This window comes from Chlamydotis macqueenii, chromosome 19 (genome assembly GCF_036417535.1).
Source record: "Chlamydotis macqueenii isolate bChlMac1 chromosome 19, bChlMac1.mat, whole genome shotgun sequence".
Classification (NCBI taxonomy): Eukaryota; Metazoa; Chordata; class Aves; order Otidiformes; family Otididae; genus Chlamydotis; species Chlamydotis macqueenii.
The window spans coordinates 7,737,384-7,756,309 of NC_141574.1; the positions used below are offsets into that span (position 1 = coordinate 7,737,384).

At 55.3% G+C, this 18,926-nt stretch overlaps 1 protein-coding gene across 6 annotated transcripts in view; it reads left to right on the plus strand.

The window, feature by feature from the left end:
* The first annotated feature begins 9,561 nt into the window (after positions 1-9,561).
* DTX2 (deltex E3 ubiquitin ligase 2) overlaps positions 9,562-18,926 on the plus strand; it is a 38,022-nt gene continuing 28,657 nt past the window's right edge. For all 6 annotated transcript variants that reach the window (XM_086762993.1, XM_086762994.1, XM_086762995.1 and 3 more), the window contains exons 1-2: positions 9,562-9,635; positions 14,575-14,963. In XM_086762993.1, coding sequence (XP_086619119.1) covers positions 14,657-14,963 — 307 coding nt within the window. In that variant the 5' untranslated portion in view covers positions 9,562-9,635; positions 14,575-14,656. The remainder of the gene's footprint in view (positions 9,636-14,574; positions 14,964-18,926) is intronic.

Sequence of the window (18,926 nt, forward strand, 5' to 3'; positions counted from 1 at the left end):
CACTGATCTGCATCCCAGCCTGGACACAGCCGTGGCTAATTCTGCTTTGCCTTGGCTCCTCTCCCACCGCTGCTCTCCTCCAGCGGGCTCCTGGAGACCGTGCCCACCTGCTTCTGATGTGAAGAAGGGATCTGCTCCTCTGCCAGGGGATCCAGCCTGTGGAGGGGTCCCCGCGGGGTCCTGTTGGGTGGGACAGGGTCATATACGGCACTTGAGCTACCAAAACACCCCGTCCGGTGCCTTGCATCCATCTTTATTCATTGCCCTGTGCACCCAAGAGCCCTCCTGGTCAGCTCTTATCCCTGGCCACCCATGTCCCCCAAGACCTCCACACTAACCACCTCCCCGCCGCAGCTGGCACGTTCCCGGGGGCTTTATTCACAGGCCCCCCATTGTCTGCACCCTTTGGCATCCCGTGGGAAAAAAGCAGGGAAAGGCATTTCAGCGGGAAGACAGAAATTTCTGGGATGTGATACGACATCATCGTTCAGCGAGGGGATGGAAACCCAAACTTGGTGGGGACAAGATGGAAAGCAAAGTGGGGAAGGCCAGGCGGAAACCAAGGAAGAAACCCCTTCGTTTGCTGCGCCCTGCAGAAATGGAAGTGGTCTGACTGGGACAGCAGCGTGCGCTGTGGAGCAGTGCCACCATGAGGATGCTTCACACGCTGGCTCTACAACCAGGCTGCAGGTCTCGGCTAAGCGGAGGCCGGAAATTAGTTCCTCCAGCCTACACGAGGCGCAACGTCTCCTGAAAGGATGGATGGTCACCGACCGCTTGAGGCATCTGCTGATGGTCAGAAACTTGGGAACGGACATCAAAATCCACCTCACCGGTGACCAAACACCACTGTGGAAACCCCTCACCCAGCCTTTCACTGCTCCTGGTTTTTCGATGCGGAGGCACGGGGTGGGAATTGCTCCCAGGCAGGACCATGTGCTGATGCCGTGTCCACCCAGCCAAGGTCCCTCAAGACCCTCAAGGTTAGATGGGCTCCTGAGCCTCCAGACCAAGCCCTTGACTTTGTGACCAGCGAGAGCCGATGGCGGCACGGTGCTGGAGGTGCGGGATGGAGCCACGCCGGACGGGATACGGCCCAGTTACACCTCCCTGCTCTCACCGCTCTCCTCCTGCTGACCAGGCCTCGGGAGGAGACCCGCCAGCAGACAGAAGGCTCGGCCATGGGGGATGAAAATCAATCTGCTCGCTAAGGTGGTGCTCTTCAATACTCCATTCATCCCTCCTGCAGCACCGAATAATGTCCCCTTTTGTCCCGCTGGCCCTCCCTGCGCTCCGGTGGGGCAGGTCTGACAGATGGCCCCTCCGCCGCCCTGCCCAGGCCAAATCCCTGCACTGTGTCCTGCTCCCGGGACGTTGTCATCGCCCGCCACTTTTGCGCCTGAGCCAGCGCGTTCCTGCTCCCTGGCAGGGTGGCAGCGGGCATTAACTGCTGCAGTGCTGTGTTGTGGCCGAGCCCAAGAAGGTGAAAACCAAATTTCCTTCTCTCTCTGTGCTTTTCCACCTGCTTCTCCATCTCCATCCCCATGCGCGAGGTTCAGCCGCAAACTGAACCCCCTTTCCTTGCACCCGGAGTGCTGAGCCCCTTTAGGGACGCCTATAAATTTAAAAGTGCTTTTTAAGCTGTAATAAGCCGTCACAGAAAGGACAGCATCCCTTTTAAAGGGTTGCTGAATCTGCGTTTCCGAAAGTCCCTTCATGTTTTTGGGTGTCTCGTAAAGCACACCCCAAGTGCGCATCCGATGGAAAAAGCCGCGTTCCCTGGAGCAGCCCCCAGCCCACGCGAGCGCTGACCCCCGCGGCTGACGCAAAACTCACAGGGCACACAAAGTCCCTGTTTTCACCCCAAATAGCACGCACCGCAGCAGACACTCTGTGCCCAAGCAGCTCGGTGAAAATTCCCTCAGTGAAAATTCCCCCCTCCTGCCTGGACATGAGACCCCACGGGCCCCTTAGTCCCTTTGGTCCCCCTTGGGGCGCCTGGACGCATCCCCTGCTCCCTCTTCTTCCACTTTTCAACTACTCAAGCAACTTTGTGAGAAATTTCAGGCTTTCAGCCCCCGCTGCCCTGTCAGATCGTTATTTGTAATTACCACGCTGACCTGAAAAAAAAAAAGCATTATAAATCCACATACCTGTTTGGTATTTTCTTTCCAGTATAAAGATGGGTATATCAAATCCCAGAAATAAATGTTCTCTTCTGAAGGAAAGGGAAGAGCTGGCTGCTTAGTTAAAAATTAAAAAAAAAATTTTTTTTGAAATGAATATTCCCTCTTATCCCAGGAGAGAGGTGATGGGGATAAGGCGGGAATTTTATCTTGAGGTGAGATTTTGCTTAGTAAATTTAAAAAAAAAAAAAAAAAAAAAAAGGAAGAGAAAAAGGATCTTATCCATCAACCGAACAGCTCCAACCCGTCATCTCTTTGCACCTTTGTGGCTGGGAGGTGGCTGCTGTTGGCTGGGTCACGGCTCTAGCGCAGGACGGCAGCCCTGCGTCCCATCCCAGGGCAGGTCACCCCGAAAGCGAAGGAGAAAGAGAGGAGGGAGGAGGAGGAGGAGGGGGAAGAAGAAGAGGAAGGAGGAGAGGGAGGAAGAGAGGGAAGACCTCTAAGGAGACATGGTGGGGAGGGAATGGCTCGGGTTTCAGGGAGGCAGGCAGGGACGCATCCTTAAATTGGGCTCTGGCAAAGCCTGGCTTACGCCGCCGGGGAAGGGAGAAGCTATTTCAGAGGATTTGGGCTTTTCAGCTCCTTCCCACCTCTCTCCTCAGCTTTCCGAATGTCCGCCTGGAGGGGAAGCCAGCCATAACCATCTGGCTGGAAATATTTCTGTCGACGCCTGCGCCAGTGCTCGGACGCAGCAGGACGGGACAGTCCCAAACCTCCTGCCCTGCCCAGGGGACTTGGGGACCTCCATCTGCAAACCATGGTGCTCCCTGCCTATTCCTGGGCAATAAATTGTCTTCAGAGGTCATTTTTTTTTCCAGATTTTTCCTGCCTGGCCACCCAAGGCAGCTCTGCCGAGGATGTCAGGGAGATCTGCCAGGTACTGGCAGTCTTGGCCCATGGTGAGGGGCTGGAAACCCTTCCCGTCCACCTCCATCGCCTTGTGTGCCACACACTCTTCTTGTCTCCTTCAGCTCCCAACCATAGCATCTCTATTTCAAGAGGAAACGTGTTTAACCATTTTCACCACCATTGCAAGTAAAAGACCGACCGCAAGACCCTTGGGTCTTGAGGGGAATGGAAAAACGACCCCCAAACGTACTGGGTGTCCCAGTCTTGTGAATTCTTTTAGGAGCCTGGCGTGCTTTTGGCTTTGGAAAATTCGATCTTAGGATCAACAGGATTCCTGCCCTCGCTTTCACGGGAGCTGCCCCATTGCTTTTGCTTCTAGATTGCTCATTTGCTCCCACACAAACCACAGACACTTAAATGCCCTAAAACGCCTGGTTTTTGTGTTTTAACTCAGAACAAAGCAGGCTCCAACTGTCCCTAACTGCACAGCCACCCATCTGCCATTACTTTCTTGTAGGGATTCAGTAATTAGCAATCAGGCATTTGCTTTTCATTTTCCAGCAGCCACAGAGTTCTAATTAGCCAGCTTGCAAGTGCAAGCTTCAAAGGTGCCTTTTCAGTCTGTTTTGCCCAAACTTTGACAAACTCTCCACCGTCCTGGCCAGCTGCCAGAGCCCGCCAGCTGGAAAATCATCACCTTCAGCATCGAGCCGCATCCAGACTCTGAACAGCAGGGAACGGAAGCCTCCGTCAACGCGAATGCGCAGGGGTGAGGTCAGCGGCCCCAGGATGCTCTCCACCCTGTCCGTGATTTCTCGGGATGTTTGAGCGGCATCTCAGACGTTTTCCATGCCTACATCGTAAGTGCATGAGCTTCGAGCGGCTTCGGTATCGGGCTACGGGCTGACGCTGCTCCGAGGAAGAGAAAACACAGCCAGCCTTGTTCAAGGAACAGCCACAACGTAAGAAAGGGTAATTATGAAATTCCACAGGGCAGCAAGGCTCTTCTCTTGCTCTCCAGGAAAAAAAAAAAAAAAAAAAGAAGCTTTTTCTGTCCTTCATGATGGTCCTGCTGCCTTGTCACTAAGGGACGTCAGTGATACTCACGGGAGAGCAGCTTCTGGAGGGGTCAGGGCCGAGCAGGGCCGTGCCCAGGTCTGCTCGGCATCCAACGTGCATTGTGAGCAGCGTCTGCCCCGGCTTCCCACAGCAGTGGGGTGGGTGGCATCTACAGAAACTGTCACCGCATCTCCTCTATGGCAGCAGCTCCGTCACGGCTGGAAGGTGGGGAAAGCGAGCAGCTCACAAATCTGCGGAAAACACAGATCCTCCAGAAAAATAGTAATTAAAATAAGGCTTCCCTTTTCAATTAGCTGGGAAAATAGAAAGCGGGGAGATGAATTCGTTTGTGCGTACTATGCCATTGCGAGGAAATGCGATAGGGATTTAGAAGAAGGGTCTGGGGCAATATGGAGTGGGATGGAGTCTCCCCTCCTTCCCTGCCTTCCTCCGCTCCTCCTGCCGCTCCAGGGCACGGGACCGAGCGGGACCCCGCGAGGTGGGGTCCCAGGAGAGGAGCTCTGGCTCCCCACGCCAGCCTGCGCCCAGCAGACTTAGGAGAAGGGGAAGATGTAAGCGCACCACGAGGGCATTTTGGTTCCCCCGTCCTTGCATCGAGCCCTCCCTCAGTGCCGCTGGAGCTGTGGTCCTAGCACACCTCCGCTAATTTTAACGTATTTTCTGGCAGCAAAACCAGAGAGGCTCCGTGTTTCCCTCGGCCGCGGCAAGCTGGAGCTTGGGGAGAAGTACCCATCCCCTCCCCGGACAAAATCACCTTTGTTCTTCCCGATAATCTGCTTCCTGAGGGACGTGCTGCAGAAACCATCCCGGCCAGGTGCGAAGGAGCAGCCCAAGGACGCGGCGCTGACAGGCGGCTCCGATGAGGGCCAGCTGATCCCTACCGCGGGCCCCGGCCGGCGTCCAGAGCTGCAGGCACGGACGGAGGGGATGGGAAACGGGGAGCTGAGTCCATCCGGTCACCCAGGTCAAAGCCACTCGCTGCGGACTGTTCGCTTTAGGTGCTGTAACTCCCTTTTCTGCGCCCCCTCTCATGACGTTACCTCCCCTGGGGTGAAATCTCAGCCTGCACCGGGCTCCCAGCAGCGGGATCCTACGGGACAACGGCCGCTTGTATACGACACGTCCGCTGGGACGAGCGCTCGGTGGCTTCTCGGGAAACGCCGGCAGCCCACTCCTGCCGCAGCACTGGTGGCGTGAGATGGGACCGCCGCAGCCACCGCTGAAGCGCGTTTAAATAAAGGCCCGTGAGCTAGAACCACGCCGAGGCACGCGGTTGAGACGCGGTGGCCTGCATGGGGACGGACGGGCTGCGGAGACGGACGTGGTGGACACCGCTACCCGCCAGTGCAGGAAGGATGGTGCCGTGCCCAAGCCTGATGCTTAGAATGACAGGATCGTTTGGGTTGGAAGGGACCTTTAAAGGTCCATCTGGTCCAGGCTGATCCGAAAAAACCTCCCAGAGGGATGGATGGCATCCTCGGCTGCCATACGGCTGAGTGCGCACGAAGGTGGCATGCGTTTTTCAGGAAGGAGGGGACTGGAAGAGGGCTTGGCTTTGGGCAGAGGGCAAAGCTGGGCCCCTGGGACCTGCCTGCTCCAGGGGGCAAGGTGATGGGCAACGTGGGCATGGGGAGAGACTTTGTACCAGGGTCTGTAGTGACAGGACAAGGGGCAGGGTCTGTAAACTGGAAGAGGGTAAATTTAGACCAGACATAAGGAAGAAATGTTTTATGACGAGGGTGGTGGAGCACTGGCCCAGGTTGCCCAGAGAGGTGGTGGACGCCCCATCTCTGGAAATATTCCAGGCCAGGTTGGCCGGGGCTCTGAGCATCCTGGTCTGGTGGAAGGTGTCCCTGCTCTCTTGAGGAGCCTCCGGCATCATTATATACGCCAGTGCAGGACTTGGAGTCAAAACCTCCAAGGAGCACGGAGCAGCCACAGGGAAATTAGTTCAACAGCCTTCCAGCCTCTCTGCAAGGAAGGAAAGAGGGAGAAGACAAATATTTGGCTGGTTACGGTGGTGCGCGGACAGCTCAGACAGAAGGTGACCCCACGCTGGAGGACTCGCTGCTTCGCATGCTGATTTGGGGAGCACGCGGGGAGGGCGGTGTCAGCGCCTGAGCGTGGTAAACACGGGATCCAGCCGAAAAAAAAAGCGCACAAGAGGCTGCATTAAGCTCTGTGGATCGTTAGTGTGAAAATAATAGCATATCAAATATTTTTGCAGCAGTGAGGGCTGCGAGGGCTGCATCCCTGTAAGCAGGGTCTGCAGGGAGAGCTGGACACCGAGGACCGCTGTCACTTGCAGCATCTCTCCGTCTGCCGGCTGTGCCACGTCACTCTGCTGGGCTCAACGGTCTGTTCTTCGCCGTCCTCGGTTCTGCCTGAAAACGTCTCCTGTTTGGGATCAGGGGGTATTTCAGTGCCCGTTCACCCACGCAGCGACGTGGCTCGGAACCGGCTCCCAGCCTGGCTTTGGAAAGCGCACCCGTCTATTTTTCCAGGCTTGCGCGTATCGAAGCGGAAAGGCAAAAAAAAAAAACCAAAACCTTCACGTCGCTCTCCGTTCCGCGTGACAGCCGCAGGAGGCAGGGATCCGCAGCACCTGAGCTGGAAGCGGGAAACGCTGCTTAACCAGACGCGTGACGAGCAGGCGATGGATCAGGGCTGGCAGTAATTAGCGCTTTGCGAGCATTTTGAGCTCCAGTACGTGACAGCCTCGTCCATCCCGGAACAGAGAAATCCCTGGGCATTTCCACACGAGGCTGAACGGCGGGGAGATAGAGCTCCAGAGGATTTTTACTGCAGCTGCGGTAATTTTTGATTCCAAGCACAACATACTTTATTTCGATAAGCTTTTCGCGGCACCTCCGGAGCAGGTGCAGCGCGGCGCGGCGTGGGATAAAGTCCGCAGCAGTTTAAAGTCCCGTGATAAGGACCTGAATTTGGAACGTCCCGGTTTTGAGTCCCTCTGCCGAAGCATCCGGCAAGGGAAAATCTGGAAGGCGCTCCTTGAGTTAACGTCGCTGCCGAAGAAACCCGGGGGTCGTGCGAGGCGGGCAGCGGGCAGGAAGCGGCGGCAGAGGCACCGGTCACGGGTGCCGTGGCGTTCAACCGGCCTCGGCCCGCGCCCCGGCGGCAAGGCGGGCGGCGACCGCGGGGTGGTTGTGGTTTAGACAAACGCGAACGAAACCGAAAATAACTCTGCTCGAGGGCCTGGGCGCGCAGCTGGCCGACCCCCGCCGAACCCCGCTGCGGATGGTCCCGGCCCAACCCCGTCACACTCACGCACGCGCTGTCACGCTCACGCACACCTGGTCACGTTCACACAGTCACACGTGCTGTCACACTCACGCATACCTGGTCACACTCGCGCACACCCTGTCACACTCACGCACACTGTTATGCACGCCCCGGCACACTCACACATGCCCCGGCACACTCATGCACTCTCACACTCACGCACTCACACTTATGCACTCCCTGTCACACGCTGTCACACTCACGCACTCTCACACTCACGCCCTGACATACTCACACTCACTCACGCACGCCCTGTCACACACTGTCACACTCACGCACTCACTCACTCACACACTTTCACACTCACGCCCTGTCACACTCACGCACTCACACTCACATACGCTGTCACACTCACGCATTCTCACACTCACGCACGCACTGTCACACTCACACACTCACGCACTCACACTCACACCCTGTCACACTCACACCCTGTTACACTCGTGCCCTGTCACACTCACGCACTCCCGCCCTGTCACACTCACGCCCTGTCACACTCACACACTCACACTCACGCACTCACGCCCTGTCACACTCACGCCCTGTCACACTCGCGCCCTGTCACACTCACGCACTCACACTCACTCTCACACTCATGCACTCACGCTCACGCACTCTCACACTCATGCACTCTCACGTGCTGTCACACTCACGTGCTCTCACACTCACGCACGCACTCTCACGCACGCACTCTCACTCACGCACTCTCACACGCACTCACACTCACGCACGCTGTCACACTCACGCACTCACACTCACGCACGCACTCTCACTCACGCACTCTCACACGCACTCACACTCACGCACGCTGTCACACTCACGCACTCACACTCCCGCACGCACTCTCACTCACGCACTCTCACACGCACTCACACTCACGCACGCTGTCACACTCACGCACTCACACTCCCGCATGCACTCTCACTCACGCACTCTCACACGCACTCACACTCACGCACGCTGTCACACTCATGCACTCACACTCCCGCACGCACTCTCACTCACGCACTCTCACACGCACTCACGCTCACGCACGCTGTCACACTCACGCACTCACACTCCCGCACGCACTCTCACTCACGCACTCACACTCACGCACGCTGTCACACTCACGCACTCACACTCACGCACGCACTCTCACTCACGCACTCTCACACGCACTCACACTCACGCACGCTGTCACACTCACGCACTCACACTCCCGCACGCACTCTCACTCACGCACTCTCACACGCACTCACACTCACGCACGCTGTCACACTCACGCACTCACACTCCCGCACGCACTCTCACTCACGCACTCTCACACGCACTCACACTCACGCACGCTGTCACACTCACGCACTCACACTCACGCACGCACTCTCACGCACGCACTCTCACACGCACTCACACTCACGCACGCTGTCACACTCACGCACTCACACTCCCGCACGCACTCTCACTCACGCACTCTCACACGCACTCACACTCACGCACGCTGTCACACTCACGCACTCACACTCACGCACGCACTCTCACTCACGCACTCTCACACGCACTCACACTCACGCACGCTGTCACACTCACGCACTCACACTCCCGCACGCACTCTCACTCACGCACTCTCACACGCACTCACACTCACGCACGCTGTCACACTCACGCACTCACACTCCCGCACGCACTCTCACTCACGCACTCTCACACGCACTCACACTCACGCACGCTGTCACACTCACGCACTCACACTCACGCACGCACTCTCACGCACGCACTCTCACACGCACTCACACTCACGCACGCTGTCACACTCACGCACTCACACTCCCGCACGCACTCTCACTCACGCACTCTCACACGCACTCACACTCACGCACGCTGTCACACTCACGCACTCACACTCACGCACGCACTCTCACTCACGCACTCTCACACGCACTCACGCTCACGCACGCTGTCACACTCACGCACTCACACTCCCGCACGCACTCTCACTCACGCACTCACACTCACGCACGCTGTCACACTCACGCACTCACACTCCCGCACGCACTCTCACTCACGCACGCCCTGTCACTCACGCTCCCGCCCCGCCCACCCCGCCCGCTGCCGGCCCCGCCCCCTCGCACTACATCCCCCAGGCGGCCGCGCGGGCGCATGCGCGCTGCCTCCCGCCGCCGCGGGCCGGGAAGCGGCAGCCCCGCAGCAATCGCCGCCGCCGCCGCCGGGACTGGGGTGAGGGGCGCGGCGGGGCCGGGGGGGGGGGGGGCGCGGGGTCGGCAGCCCCTTCCCTGTGACCGTCCGCGAGGGGCCTCCCCCGGGGCTGGCACGGCTGCGAGGCACCGGTACCGAGGCGCGGGCCCACCCTGCCCGCTCGGAGCCGTCGGGGAGCGGCGGAGCGGCGGCCGGGAGCCGGGGCCTTCCCGTGCGGGCCCGGGGGGCCGTTCTCCCCGCCTCGGCCTGGGGGACAAGGGCGTCGTTCCCCTCGCACCGGGCCCCGGGCCCTCCTTGGCTCCCGGGGCGGGGGGGTTCGGGGTGGGCCCGTGAGAGGGTCTCACCCCGGGCCCTCCTTGGCTCCCGGGGCGGGGGGGGGGGTCGGGGTGGGCCCGTGGGAGGGTCTCACCCCGGGTAACCGGCTGCGGAAGGCGGGAGTTGACTTTGCCCTTCCCGGCACTCCGGCCCTGCCGTCCGGCTGAAAGCAGGGGAAGAGCCCTCCTGGTGCTGGCCGAAACTTTGGGGGAAGCTGAGGGAGCCCTCCGGCTCTTGCCAGGTTTGCACCCCCGCGAGTGACCGGTCTCCCCACACAAATAATCAGCTCGGGTGCCCTGGAGCCGGCGAGGGGGATGCCGGGCTTGCAGTGATCCTGGGTTGGGGTCTACCTGCCCTCTTCTCGCCGCCTCGGCTTTCCTGTTCTGCCGTGCCTGAAGTAAGCCCTCTGCCTCGCTGGTAGGCAAACGCTTTGTTCTGCTTCAGTTGTGGTCTTTTATTTTTCTCCTCCGAAGGGAACTCTCTTGAAGCTTGTCTTGAACAGAAGGAGTCCAGGTTTGGAGCGGTCGGGTTTGATTTCTTCAGTTCTTTTGGCTGTCAGCCTAGCCACCTTGCACTGTGACGATCGGCAAAGGCTGGAAGAAGGCAGGAGTATGTCAGGGCAGATCGACCGGAGTTATTAGTTCAACCTTCCCTCTGCCTCCTTGCTCTGCTCGTGTCTCGGGGTTGCTGCTAGCCGTGTGCTAGTCGGTGCTGCGTGCCTGTGTACGGAAAGACGCGTTTCGATATATGAGTTACCCGGTAAGAGCTTCAAACCCTGTTGCATGGCTGTGTGTACAGCTCAGGTTGCGCTAGGCCCAGAAGTGCAGATGTCGGGGGGGGGGGGCTCTGGGGACCCTGGGTGGGTGGTTTGGGGTCAGGGTGGCACAGGGCACCTGTAATGCTGCTCCAGTCGTGCATCCTGCATGGGGCCATGGGCTTATTGCAGCCCCGGTGCTTTGTGTGCTCTCCTAATCCGTGTGTAATCTTTTCCCTTGGGCTCTTTGTAGCCCTTCCAGTCCCATCTCTCATGTGGTGTTACTGGTGCTTAACAAATCCCTCCTGGGCACCCTCTTTTCTCAGCAATCTGCTGAAAAATCTCTATTTTACCAGTCCGGTGATTTTTATTTTAAGGCAGCCCGGCTCAAGGGCTCCTGAGACCTTTTCTTTTCCCGGTACAAGGTAGGATGTCTTTTAAACTTTTATCAGCACTGGCAATTTCAGCTCAGAAACTTAAAAAGGGACTTGATATTTTTAGAAATCATCTCACATCTGTGAATTTTAAGATCCTGCATTTAAAGCGAAATAAAATTCCGCTTTCTAGAAGCAGAACAGGTTTGAGAATTAAACATGTCTTTCAAATGCTTCAATTCCCACCTACCCCTCTCCAGCTTTCTCACCACTGTTTGCTGGAGTTTGAGGAGCTGGGAAACAACCAAAACGCACCCAATTCTTTTCCTGTCCAAGTCCTAATTAAAGCCATGTGCACAAACGTGCTGAGGTGTAAAGATCCAACGAAACAAATCCACATTCAAGATCTGAGCCCAGGTTACAAATTACCTCCTAAGTGGAGGGCAGTTGGATGGAATGTTTAAGTTTGCACTTTAAATAGTCAGGGATTTGTTTTAATTTGCAGCAAGGTGGCCCATAGGATTTCTAATTGGAGCCAGGACTGAATAAACGTAGTTTTTAGGGGTTGGTGTGACAGAGAACTTTTCAAGGCACTTTTAAAGCTGAAGGTGAAGTGTTATAGTCCCTGGGATTTTAGCAAAGATTTTAGCTACTCTCTCTGACCTGCCAGTCTCCCCAGGACAGAGCCAGCATGGAGGAGCTGGAGCAGCTGAACTACTGCTAGCATCTGTAAGGCAGTGCCGGCAAAGTGGATGTGTAACGCATCCCAAGCTGCAGCCAGCTGCCTCTGTACCATTCTGCTCCCTGCCCAGCCCAGGACCTTTCTGCCTTGGTGTAACGTGCACAGCAGCCAGAGGATGTTGGCTGAAAACTGCACGAGCAGCTCTGGTATTGGATTTCTCAGCTTTTAATATTCATATGCTGCTGAATTCACAAACTGGGGGGAAGGAACTGCAACTTCAGGCCTTTTCTTTCTCTTATTTGCCTTAACTCAGAGACTCGTGTAATTTTGGCTTACTGACGCTCTCCCGCATTCCTCGCTTCCCGTCCCTGCAAACAGCTGCTGGCTCGAGCAGCGTTCAGCAGTGAGAACTGGCAGGAGGCTGAAATAAGCTCTTTGCTCCTCCTTTGGCCCAGCAGTCCTAGCTCAGGGAATATTTTTCCATTCTGATGGGGAAGTGAACGTCAGAGCACGCAGCACTCACGTGCTGCTGATCTGGGTACCTTTGCTTGCGTGTGGGAGCTGGTCGGTGTGTGTGGTCCGGGATTCAAAGCGTCGCTGTCATCCAAGGGGGTGAGCAACAGGCTTCTGTCACCCAGCTGTTCTCAGCCAGTGTCCCAGCGAGTGCAAGGTGGTACAGGAAGGAGGCAGCTCTTCTGCTGGGGTACGCTCTCTTTTTTTTTTTCCATTTCCTGCTGCTGTGTTTCAAAGAGGAAGGAAAACAAATCGCCACCTCCCTCCTAACAGCTCTCCTGCTCTGCTTGTGGCTGTAGGATGTCCAGATGGATATTTGGTAACAACAACTTTGGGGGAAAAATGGTGTTGGCTCTCCGTTTGAGGTTCAGAGCACCTAATGCAGGCGGGTAGGACAGAAAACCCTGCAGCCCTGCTTTGGCTCACACTGCTCTGAGCTGAGCACGGCTGGCAGTCCCTGAGGAGGAGATGTGTTGGTGTGAAACCTGCCATAAAAAGAACTGGCAGAGGCAGGTGTCGAGTTTGATAACTCAGGTATAGATTTGCTGTTTTGAGCAGTAAGGTAACCATCCTCGGTGCGTTAGGGGAGGATGAATTACATCAAAAAGATCAGTTGCAGAGGTGGGGGTCTTCTGTTGGTGATCTAGAGCAGTTTGTCACCAACACCAGTCAAGCTGGGGGTGTTCCATAAAAATCTCAGGGCAACTCATGAACTGATTTACAATGAGTTCCTGGAGAAAGTGTTGCTTTCCTCTTATAAATGCAGACATGTGGGTGTGTCTGTTCTTTGCTCACTCTTTTTCTGTTTCTTTTTTAAGCTAGCAAGCCATGCAAACGTGATGGATAGGACGCTCCACGGAGCGTGGGATCTTCACCCATCCGGCAGGGATGTCATTCTCTGCGCAGATGGCATCCTCCAGTGGAAGCCACCCACCGCTTCTCTGCCTCTTGGGAGACCTGAACTTTTCCATTTGACGGGAAAGAAGCTCATAGCTCCCTGCTGACTGCTGGGAGTTAAGCGAGCAATCAATGATGTGAGACCTTAGGAAAGAGAAGGCGACTTTATTTTAAAACAAAATTAATTTTGCTCGTTCACAGTCACGCCCACCTGCTCACGAGCACCAACACAGTGATCCCCAGGTGGTCTGTCTGGCATTTGGGCATTGAGACACGTGTGTCCAGATGGTCCGGTCAGGATTCCTTGCAATGACACAGCGGACAAGGAATGCCAAATATCACACCTCCGGTGTCTCTTGGACAGCTTGGTGACCACGTGATGGCTTTGGGTCTGCTTTTTTTACGTCCCCTGGGGACTAGGAGTGATGGTGATATTTTGTCTCTGCTTCCTGTCCCTTCTCTGTGAGTTGTTAGGATTTACTCACTGCCCTTTGTGTATTTATCTGGATGTCTTAAGGCTCCTACCCCGTTCTCTGTTCTTCTACAAATCATCTCTTAATGGCTTGAGTCTCTGTTGATGCAGATTGATCCTTGTTTCAAGGTGTTCCTTGTTTTCCAGCCTGAGAAGCTGCAGCTAGGTGTCTTGAGGACCTCCAGCACAGACTCTTTGTTACTCCCTGTGTTCCTCCTGGTGCTTCCAGCCATTCTTTGCTCAGATCACACTCAATGTATGTATTGCTGCAATTTGTAGTCTGTGTGTAAAGGATTGTCTTCTGGCTTTGTATGCACGTATAACGCTGCACGGAAGGAGCCAAGGGACTGATGCTGGATCAAAACTGAGTGGTCAGAAGCCTGAATGGGGCTGACATTGCAGCCCTGAAGCTCAGATCAGTGAGAAGAGTTTGGGAACCACTTGCATAACCGAGTCATTCATGTGCACAAGTGCTTGGGGAGCTCCTGCTCTCAAGCTGGCGGCTCGTGTCTAGGGCGGTCAGAGTGTAACTCAGCTGCCAGGACCGGTGATGGGTGCGGAGTGGCCGCTTGCCTTGGCACGCGCCTGGCTAGTGAGCATCTGAACTCTGGTCAGGGCTTACGGATCTGCCCAGTGCAGATCTACAGCGACTGGTGGCGTCTGGTGCTGCAAACCATAGGAAGTAGAGTCTCACCTAAGAGTTTTTGCTCTAAATTAGCAAGAAAAGTTGCTAGCATTGGCAGGGAGTGGGTGGTGGTACCTCATTTGCCCTCAACTAGAGGGTTTTGAGGCTCGTCCACTTCTCTGTAGTCTCCTAAATGCACAGCAAGCATCTTCTGTGAAAGGCTGAGCTTGTTTCCCTCTCAAATGGTTTGTGTGGTATGGATGCAGGGTAGGGTGGATTTGGGGGCATCATTCTCAGCTCCGTATGCTCTCTTTATTTCTTGCTGCAGGTCCCCTAGAAGAAAATGATGTAAGACCAGCCAGGACAGCTGCCACTTCCAACCGCGGCGTGCCCAGACCTCAGGGAGGAACATGGCAGCAGCTCAGGGAGCAGGAAGCAGTTCAGCCGGGCCGTCCGGACTCCCCGGTTCTGCCCCGGGGCACGGCAGCAACTCCACGGCAGTGGCAGTGTGGGAATGGCAGGATGAATTTGGCAGGTGGAGGCCGTACCGAGGGAACGTCTGCAGCTACATTGAACAGGTTTTTCAGGCCTCTCAGCAGAAGGGCCGGCGTTCGGGGTCGGGGCTTGTCAGCAGCATTGCTTTGGGACACGCGGATCCTGCCTTGGCCCCCTATGTCATCGACATCCCAAACTGGATGCAGTTCCGGCAGGATACAGGTAAGGGAGCTTCCCTGCCCGTGCTGGCATTTTGATGAGGCTGCTTGTGCGCTTGGAGATGAGTGGAGCGTCGTTCTGTGTAGGAGAGCCCTACAAAGCTCTGCTGTCTGCTGCCACTGCTGGGCAGCTCTTTGAGGGATGGTATGGCTGATTCTCTCCTGACGCTGTGTGCCGCCCAGCATATTAGCACGTGATAAAATCCATGTTGGCTGGCATGAATCTGCAGGGCTAGGCGCAGGTAGGTGGCCTTCATCTCTTAAGGAGCATCATCACGGGACCTCTGGAGCTCGGAACTTGAGAGCCGGTGCCCTCCGAGCTGGAAATTTTCTTCCTGCCCCCACCCACATCCACTCAAGACCACTCACATAAAAAGGCCTTTTTACGATTCAAACCCTCCCATTCGAATCCCTCGTTCCCTCTGCAACTGGAGTGCCAGCTGCTTTACCTTGGCATGCCGCCCTGCACAAGCTGCTTTGCGAAAGCCTGCAGCCCCCGCAGAACGCCGTAATGCTGCAGCAGAATATTCCCCGCACTTGTGCTACACAAGGCTGGCTTGCTTCCTCCCAGGGAGGAAGGGCGGGCTGGGCTTGATAGTAGGATTGAGACCTGATTCTCATTCTCATCTCACCTCTCTTGGGGTCACTGAGGCTAGCAGCTCAGAATTTGCTGTGATGACTCCTACCCTGTTTCGCTCCAGATGTGCTGAGCAGCTGGAGCTTAGAAAGGGGGCAGGGGTGGAATGCATGCTCTTCATATCTGGAAAATCCAGGGAGATCCCAAATTACACACTCTGAATGAACGGCTGCTTTGGAAAATTCTCCATGCATCAGTTTCCCCTTTACCGACATTTTTCCCATCGGCTCATGACACACTCAAGCATCACCCCAAGCCTTAGAGATGGGCAGTGCTCTGGTTTCTTGCCGACTGCAGCAGTAAGTGAGCAATATCTTGGATCAACTGCACAATTGGACAGTTCCTACAGGAAAGGGAAGCGGTTGAAGCAGATGCGAGTGGTCATCACAGCTGCATCCGTGTTTTTATTCTGACTTCTTGACCTTAGGATTAGTTGTTCCTAGGGGTGTCCTGAGTGAGGAGCTTTCTTTGCTGGGTGCTTTGGCAGATCTGGCTCGGCATGGCCTGTTTGAGCACCTGGGAGCCCTGCTGAGGCTGTGGCTTCGAGCAATGCAGCATGGACCACCAGAGCTGGCACCAGCAGCTGTTTCTTCTTTTCTTCACGCCAAGTTTGTGAAGGAACCTTCCAGCCTCTTGTCCTTTCAGCCAGTGCTCCAAGACACAGGCAGCAGTCCCAGCCCATCCCTTGTCAGGAAATGGCCCGGTTTGGTGGGGGTGAGCAGAGTGCCTGTGGGAGACGGAAAGATGCGTCCCAGTGTGAATGGGACATCCTTCTCCACAAGTGGAGCTGTCTCTCTGCAAAGGTCTTGTATCTCTTTGGACCCTTGTGAAGGATCTCAAAGCACCTAACAAATATTGTCCATCACAGGATGGTCTGGAGTTGGTCATCTCTGGGAGGCAGCCCAATACAGTTTTGGGAATGGTGTTGGCTGACGTGATCTCAGCTTTCCTTGGACGAGATCTGTAGTTGAGTCCTTAATAACAAAAAGGCCGATTCCACTTCACAGCCCTCCTGCAGCATTTCCCACTGCTTCCGAAGGATGCTGATCAGAGTGGCCAGGTCTGTGAGCCTCCCTCCACGAGTACCTGTGTGCTCTGCAATGTGACTATTGGAAATGCTCTCATATCCCTTTCAGTGGCCTGGTCCTAAGCAAAGCTTTTTCTCTCTGCAGAGCTCTGCCTTAAACACCAACCTTTCTGAGTGAGCAGCCAGCTGACCTTTGTCATGTGCTGGAGAAAAGAATCTCCGCAGGAAACATCCCCATGAAAAATCTTTAAACAGAGCAAAAAATAGGCTGTTGTATTCTGCTCATTAGCTATTAGACAGACAAACAGACTCTTCAAAGGAAGCCAGGGAGAATAACAGGAAGCCAGTGTTAACGGGACCGGCATCCCCACCAACGGGGAATGACAGCTGTGCAGGGGGATCTTGAGGGCAGGATTATCTGTGGACTTCAGCTGCTGGTTGAGGCAGATTAGTTGGAAGTGAATGCAAGGGAGCAGCAGGAGTTCTCCTCTCACCCCAGCTGTTTGCCCACCCTGGAGAGGAATGCCAGTTTCCCTGCCAGCCTGGGGGAAGGGGAATGTTTTCCAAGTGCACGGCTTTGGTCTTGCTGTTGACTCTGGAAAGCTCTTCTCCCTGCTGCTCTTTGAGGGTGTTAAAAACACAGATTGCTTGCAAACTCCTCAAGTCCTCTCTGTGCTGCTTTTAGCTTCTGACCTGCCAATGGAGCAGGGGTAGCCTTGCTTATCTGCTCCGAGATGTGTCCCACGGGACTTTCTGACACCTCGCTTTACCTGTGGTAGTTCCCTTTCTCCTGGAAACAGGAGCACTCATCTCTAAATGTAGTCCGTTTCTCACTGTCTCACTTCCAGCCCAGTCTCATCCTCGGTCCTCCTTCTGCTCAGGTGACCATCCCTGATGTTGCCTACCTGCTAAGGACATAGGTTTGTGTTTCTAAAACTTGGCAGGACTTGCTTGGTGGATAGGAACAGTTGTTGCTAGTTTATTTTTGGCTGTTTCATCTTCTTTCCCATGTAAGACATTGATTCCTGGCTGGGGAAGTTCACCTTGGTTCTGCTGACACCCTCTGCCAGGGGAAGTCCTTGTCCCACAGGAATCCCGGGACTTTGTGGCTGAGCTATTGAGGTTCAACCCCAGTTCTTACAGGGGAGGTTGCTGTGTTTCACTGGCTGCTAGTAGCTTTTTAGGTGTGCTGATGAGATGTTGTCTGTTAGGTGGTGTCACTGGAGAGTCCTGCTCTGCAATAAGGATGCTTGGTGCTGCTCTGGCCACTGAAGCAGCAGGTTGGGAGTAAGTGCTCGACCTTTCCTGGCTGCTCATCCCCTTCATGGGTTGAGGCAAGCCCCTTCAGTGCCTTCAGCTTCCCAGCAGAAACACAAATCCTGCCATTCCTTGGTCTGGCACACTCTGCCTTTGAGAGGCCCTCAGCCTTTATGTCAGCTCTGGAGCTCAGGTCTGTCTCTTCTGATTTAGTTTCTGTGATGACGTGTGGGATATACCTGCACCCCAGCACAGGGTCTTGTGGTCTGACCACCAAAGCGCTGTGCAGAAACCATCAGCACAACTTACAAAGAAGCCTGGGAGTGTGATAGGAGCAGAGATGTGGCTTTCATGCTGTTGAGAAGAATTTTTAGCAGTGAGGAGGCCGTTAATGCCATTATAGTTTGAGTCAAGCCCTTGTAGTTTCCACAGTATCCCAATACTGTGGGGTAGAAAGGGCAGCACTGTGAGGCAGAGATACTTGAGCCAGGCAGAGCTACTCAGCCAGAGCCTGAACATGGGTAGCAATTGGGTTTTGGCAGTGTGGAGTCCCACGCAGGCTGTCCTCCCTCTTCCTTGGGGTGTGCTCGTTGGGTGTAAAGCTTGCTTGGACGTGGATACTTAGAACCATGCCCACTTTCACACAGGGTCCTGGAGCATAATGTCATAACTCATGACCTCTTAGGAGGCTTCATTTTATTTTTTTCCTCTTGGTGCTATTCTCTGAACTCTTCCTATGTCATAATGACTTGCTGCATCCCTGTTCCCCCCCACCTGTCTGCATCCCCAGACTTGCTTGCCCTGCGGCGTTTCCTGCTCCTCTTTCTCAGCGCGGGCTGCTGCTGAAGATTTTTCCCAGCAGCAGCAATTTTGACCCTGTTGCAGGAACCCGTTTTTGCAGAGGTTGCAGAGCTTCTGTCCTGTTGGGTGGCTTAGCTCCTTTCTCGTTAGGCTGCTTCTTTTCTAAAGAAAGTGAAGTCACCCTGGAGAGCCAGGCTTCCAGGAGGTTTCGAGCTCCTGCTGTTGCTATCAAGTGGCCTTGAAAG